This window comes from Balearica regulorum, chromosome 16, assembly GCF_011004875.1.
Source record: "Balearica regulorum gibbericeps isolate bBalReg1 chromosome 16, bBalReg1.pri, whole genome shotgun sequence".
NCBI classification, from domain to species: Eukaryota; Metazoa; Chordata; class Aves; order Gruiformes; family Gruidae; genus Balearica; species Balearica regulorum.
Window position 1 is genome coordinate 16,233,528 of NC_046199.1, and position 6,513 is coordinate 16,240,040.

The 6,513-nt window shown below is 44.7% G+C and overlaps 1 protein-coding gene across 1 annotated transcript in view; it reads left to right on the plus strand.

Moving 5' to 3' along the window:
* ATP9A (ATPase phospholipid transporting 9A (putative)) overlaps nt 1–6,057 on the plus strand; it is a 63,726-nt gene extending 57,669 nt beyond the window's left edge. Inside the window, exons 27-28 of the mRNA XM_075769148.1 lie at nt 150–353; nt 1,414–6,057. Of these exons, the coding sequence (XP_075625263.1) occupies nt 150–353; nt 1,414–1,550 (341 nt within the window). The 3' untranslated portion in view covers nt 1,551–6,057. The remainder of the gene's footprint in view (nt 1–149; nt 354–1,413) is intronic.
* The last annotated feature ends 456 nt before the right edge of the window (nt 6,058–6,513 follow it).

Here is a 6,513-nt window from a genome sequence, read left to right on the forward strand (position 1 = left end):
AACTGATTCATTGTCATTACATTCATCAGGTTTCATGAAAAACAGTCTCAAGACATGACTATGTTTCAGCCTTTCCAAGACCTAGCAGTGGGTTTTAGAGCTTAGACTGATGTTTGAACAAGATACCCAAATGTTCCATTCCCTTGCAGGTAGCATCATCATGTATGGAGCACTCCTCCTCTTTGAATCCGAATTTGTCCACATTGTGGCCATTTCCTTCACGTCCCTGATTCTCACCGAGTTACTGATGGTGGCCTTGACCATCCAGACATGGCACTGGCTCATGATAGTGGCTGAGCTGCTTAGTCTTTCCTGCTACATAGCTTCTCTGGTCTTCTTACATGAGTTTATTGGTAAGGTCAAATGCCTTTTCTCCAATCAGTTGGTTTATGACTGAATAGTAACAGGACTGTAAAGAGCTGAATTGAGCTTAAAGGCTGTTGATGAAGCAACAATAATTACAACGGCAGTGGTTCTGACCGGGATGAGCTCTATTTGATTTGAAGGCACTTGGAAGATATTTTATGGTTCCTTCTCATAGCAAAATGCTAGCGGAGATCAAGGTGGTCAGTAGGCTGTGTGCTGCCCAGTAAATCTTATCCGTACCTTCAGAGCCCCACCACGCATCAGCTGTCATATGTAACAGTGGTCTTCATTGCCATATGGGCACTGAACTTGAGACTGCAGATTGAACCTCTGTTGTTGGTTCAAAAGATTCATCTTTTAACTGGGTGAAAGAGTTGCCTCCTGAAACTTAGCTTATTTTGTCTGCTTCATTGGAGCCTTTCTCTTGTGGGTTTGGTTTAGGGTTGTTTTTTTTTAATTTGTCTGAAACGGAGCTAATCCTTTGCCCTGGCTAAAGGAGAAAGGGTGAGGAATTCGAGATTCCCCCTGTAGCTGTCTGGTTGCAAATATCAGATCCGTAGGGTTCGTTCCAGTGTTCGTTCAGGAACCACAAGATGTCACTACTTCTTCCATAAAGCTCTTTGCTAACTCTGACAACGATGAGGATAACTTCCCAATGGGTTAGATCTGTATCTCTTGCAAATGGGTATACCAGCTCCATATTGAACCACACTTCAACTATTTTTGCAACGATTCTGAGATATTATAACTGAGTCAAGAGATGGGTTGGCTGGACTAATGGAGTCAGAAGACAAGTAGTCCGTTTAAAGGAAGCTTAGTGCTGCCAGGAGATGGCTAGCCCTGTTTCAGATGGGGTATGTGTGGGCACTTGCCTGTGAGGAGTTGCATGCCGTACTGAAACGTGCTGTGCAGAAGGCTGTATCTTTCGTGGAGGAGAAGGGCAGAAGAGTGAGGAAGCAGGGATCGTACGGGCTTTGAACTTGCACGCACCTCTTCCCAGAACGCACTTCCCATCTTCACTGACTCTGTGCTCTTTTCATTTTACAGATGTTTACTTCATTGCAACTTTGTCATTCTTGTGGAAAGTCACCGTCATCACTCTGGTGAGCTGCCTTCCCCTCTACGTCCTCAAGTACCTGAGACGAAGGTTTTCTCCCCCAAGCTATTCGAAGCTCACATCCTAGGGCTGTTCTCCTTGCACACCAGAGACAAATGTTGCACACAGCTGAGAGACAAAATTGTGTAGTTGTTACTATAACGAATACGTCCGATATTTGCATAAGGATCATGTGGTAATCTCTATTACATGCTGCTTTATTGACAAAAACTTCGCAACTGCCACGAATGGAAACCTAACGATAAAAGGGAGTTTTTTTGAGGGCAGAGGCACTCGTTACTTCATCCAGGTTTTGCCCCTTTTGTGGAACTTAGCTGGGGTCAAATGTGCGTAACTGTGATGACGATGGGTTTCTCGTGCATGGTTAAAAGTGTCTGAAAGCTGCTAATTGACCTTGGAATTTACACTTGACAAATTTAAGTTACTTTTTAAGTATCTATGCTGTTCCCTGCATTGTGTAATGTTGTTTTATATTATTTATCTTTTTGATTCAAGTAGTTACATTCTTTTTTTACATCTTGGAAATCCCTTAATGTAGGTGATGCACTACGCTGCTGACAGCTGGCTCCTGATTTACGGCATGCTGTTTCCATAATGGGGCTCCAGCATGTCGGGTCTACACACTTGAGAATCTGAGCGCGTTTGAGATTTTCCTTCAGTTGAAATGTGGTCACCCTAGTGATTTTGGAGGTATCCAGCCATTGACAAATGCAGAGAAATCTAGTCCAAAATGAAGAAATTCAGTTTTGTTTAGCTTTTGTGCTTCCTGTTAGAAGGGGCTGGTGACATAATAGCTTTACTCTGTATTTATTTGTATAGGAGAAAATTATCTAAACTAAAGCAAATCCTCTTTGGAAAAGAAATTTGCAGTTGATCAGACTTGAAATGTGTCGACAACGTGAGAAGAGGCTCGTACTGTTCTGCAGACAATGTGGCAGACGTGTCTTGAATCCTTGGAGACAGAAAGGAAAGGTCACAGAGCTGCTACTCCTCACAGCTACACGAAATCTGTTTCCTGTTAGGGTGAAACTGCGAAGATGAGCTGCAAATAAGCTGAGGCACTCCTAGGTGGATGTTGTTCATGGCACACGCCCTGCAGAGAGGCAGGTTTTGAGAACCTCCCTTTGCTCTAAAAACCAAACTTGAATCACAGGGGCAGGAGTGGGGTTTGCGCGAAGGCATTACGCTTGTGTGTGTAGAGCAAATGTACTTACTGATTTCAATTTTCCGAAATTAAACTCAGTGAGTTCTGGTTTTATGATAAGCATTGGCCCACGCTGTAACCCCCTGAGGAGAGCAACATCTACTTAGGCTGCTCAGGAGAATGACAGAGAGTTATGGGAACCTTTTACCGTTGGGTTTGTGCATCAAACGTGGATGAGCTTTCAGTGGCAGCCATCCTCATCTAATGGCTGTTTAGTCTGTGCTAAATTAGTTACTTGCTGTCTCATTCCCACATCATAAAAACCACCGCCGGAGCTGGCACTGCTTGGCGCCGTTGTCGGTCGGCTGCCTGGAGGGACCGGGAGCGGCCGAGCCCGGAGCCTGAGCTCCCGTCTCCCCTCGCGCTGGTGTGCGCCGCAGAAGCTCCCTGGTCGCCCCTGTGCCAACGGGCTGCCAGCTTCTGCTGCCGTCGCTGCGGGCGTTCGCTGCCGCGAGGAGCACAGCACGGCACTACAAGGTCTGGTGTGGAAATCAGTGGAACACCGGAGTGCTGTTTTAAAAGGAGAGCTGGAGTCTCTGTTGACCCGTAGTGGTACGTCTTGAATTTTCACATCTAAGATAGCTGTGGCTGGTGTGGTCGATGTGTGGGAATTGCTCCGGGGAATGTTTTCCACAACCTGACCTGCCTTCCTTGCTCTCAGTTCCTGTGAGTAAATATCAAAGAGGAGGGGAAGCAAGTTCCAGAAGATTTAGAGAAAAATTGGATGTGCGTTATAATGCATGTGGCTCGGGGTGAGAGTGCAAGTCCGTATGACCTTGTTATTTTATGTGGGGAAAACTCTCTTAATTTAGAAAATTATGTTTCAGAATCCTTCAGGAATAAGAACAGCAAACGCTCTTTAATCTAACACACTGTTTTTTCTTTTGTGCCAGTCTTCTGATTAGACTCTTGTCTGAAGTCCTCATAAATAGCAACCGACGTTAGAAAGATCCTGCTAAGGGAAGACAATTCTTCATATTCACCTTCTCATAATATTTTGAAAACTTGCCTTTCTTTCCTTCTCTCCTAAATTTTTTCCCCTAAGAATACATATTTCTGCCCATTAGACAGGCTTGTTCGTGTTGGGAAAGGCTCTAGAAGCCCAGAACTTCCCAGTGCTTTGTCCCGCAGAGGAAGAGCGGTGCCTGCACAGCCCGTTTGCGGGGGAGCTGGGCTAACGGCCTGTTGTGAATTATCCCACTTTGCCAAAAAGCTGCTTAACGTTGACTTTTTGTGACTTGCTACAGCTCCTGGATAGTGCCGGCCATGCAGATGTTCTGGAGTCCCCGGCCAGCATTTGATTTAAGTAGATTTAAATACAAGAATCAAGAATTTGATTTGGCAACTTCTTGTGACTGAGAAGTCGAGTCCCTCTTGTCGGTTGGCCGAGGCGTCGCAGTGCTCATCTGCGTGAAGCCCCGTCCCTGTACGGTGTGTATTAGTAGTTAAATGTCCTGCAAGAACAACAGTGCCATGCTGCTGTCTGTAAATATTGGAGACGTATATATGGTAGAATTCACTGTTTCCTGAAGTCAATACAGTTTACACTGAGTGGACCATATTTGCAAAATATTAGCTTACACCAAGAAAGGGAGTGAATTGTGATTTCTGTTATATTTATTGAATCATAACTTTAATAAGGAATGTATATTTAGTGGAATTGATAGTAATCTGTAGCTGTGTTTTGGGGTGTGAATTATATTCCTTTGCAGCTAGTTTTTTTGCACAAGGTTGTAAATCCAGGAAGTAATTTCTGTCTGGGTATACACTGCAATTTTTTAAAGCAATCAGAAAATTAAAACTGCCATCTAACAAACAGCAGGAAAGAGGAATGATTGTCGTATTTTTCAAGTTTAGCACTTTATGTCTGCAATCTATTTCTCTTAAGTTATTTAAAAAATGTTTTTAAAAAGAAAGTTTAATACATATGTTCATACTTACTGTACATTTGAATAAATGGATTCTCTGCTGGAAACTTAATTTAATCTTTTTCCTCTAGTATGCTCATGATTTGTGCTTATTGGGAGTAAAGCATTGTTTTCTTCTGTGTAGTATCGTGTTTGTAGCCTTAGAGTTCTTCCTATTCCTTTTTGTGTACTGTAGCAGTTCACGTAACTTGTGTGCTTTGGGAGCGTGCTCCGACGATGCTGTGGGGCAGGGGTGTCTGTCTCACCGTCTGCTCCTGCTTCCCACGGCTGCCGACGCTCTGTGCTGTGCTGCCGCGGGTTGGTTACCGTGGAGGTTTTGTGACATGCACTGTTCTCTTCCTGATCTCTGCAGTAATTCCAGGTGTGTCGCAACCCTTTTCTTTTTTTTTCTTTTTTTTCTTTTTTTTCATTTTTTCTTTTTTTTCTTTTTTCTTTTTTTTTTCTCTTTAACGCTGTGTTTGTCCCCTCCATAGAGCTTGTCCTGTTTATCTTTGCAAACATTTGTTTTGCTCGGCTCATCGTGCAATTGCAACGCAACATTCTTTATTCAACAGCAGCAGCTAAATCTGTGCAGGGTCTTAGAACTGAGCTGGGGAGTGGTGAGTGACGTCCCTGGTGTCCCCTCGGTGCTGAGAGCTACAGCTGTGGCTGGACCAAACCGAGCAGCGCCAAAGGCGTTGTTTTTCCGTGGTCTGCCGAACTATCACAATTAAATGCCGTCACAACCTCTCTCGTCCGCTGCAAGTGCCGAGGGAAATCTTGCTGCAGTTGAGCGAGTTTGTCAGGGAGCCCCAGAGAGTTAGACGTGGGAATCTCTAAAGCTTGGCCTTTGGCTTTACGCTTTGACGAAAAGCCCTTGGTTTGCACCAGCAGCGCTCTGAGCCGGGGGGTGAGCGGCTGTTGCCTGCGGCTCAGCCTCACGGTTCTTTGCACACGACCGTTCGGGGGGGTTCAACTCACCTCCACAGCTGCTGGGGCCAGCCCGGTGCCCACTAAAATCTTCAGCCTGAGCTGGATGGGCTCTTTTTGCCATTATTATTAGTTATTTCATAATTAATAAACTCTTTGATTTGCATGAAATCCTGGTTCTACAGCTTTGCCAATATGGTCCATTACTACCGCCTCCTACAACTTGTGTACTTATATGCCTTTGAGAACATTTTTAATTGTTAAGATTGTTAAAAAATAAATGTTAAGTTAATCTAATTTTTAATTGGGGAAATGGATTCTAGTGTGAAAATGATATTTACTGTGATGCCGATGTTTTGTACCTGTCATCTAGTTAAACGACATGTAAATACTCTTGACTCAAGAGAAATACTAATGTCAATTATTTATTGTTCTGTGGAGTTACGTGTTGCAGATGTGTAAAAACTTTAAAGGGAATGTTGTAAAACAAGGTGGAAAAATAAATTTTATGCAACTTCTTTACTTCATCCATACACCATGTGATACACCATCTGTGATGCACCAGGGTTGGTCCCGGCATGGTCAGTCCCAGATGCATTCTGACAGAATTGTAAGTATATAGGTTAAGCTGCATTGTGGCCCTTTAACTTGTCGACGTGGGAAATGCGTGTCCGAGAAATGATCAGAGCTTTCCGCTGACCAGCGTAGACCTGCTTCATTAAATTCTTTGCTGTACTCAGTTTTCGAACCCTCTGACCCGGGAGGCCTTTGAGGGGTGTTTTGTCTTTATTCTGTCAGCTGCGGCTGGTGCCTCCTTGCGAGGTGGCTTTCTGCAAGTCCCCGTTGCAGGTCACTGCTGGGGAATAGCTCTGTGGAGCGCACAGGCTGCCGCTGGCCCTGCCGCCGTCCTGCACGGCTCCGCGAGGGCACCCGGCTGCGCTGACCTTGAACCTCAGCCCCCGGCGGGCGCTTCGCTGCTGCCTTTTCTA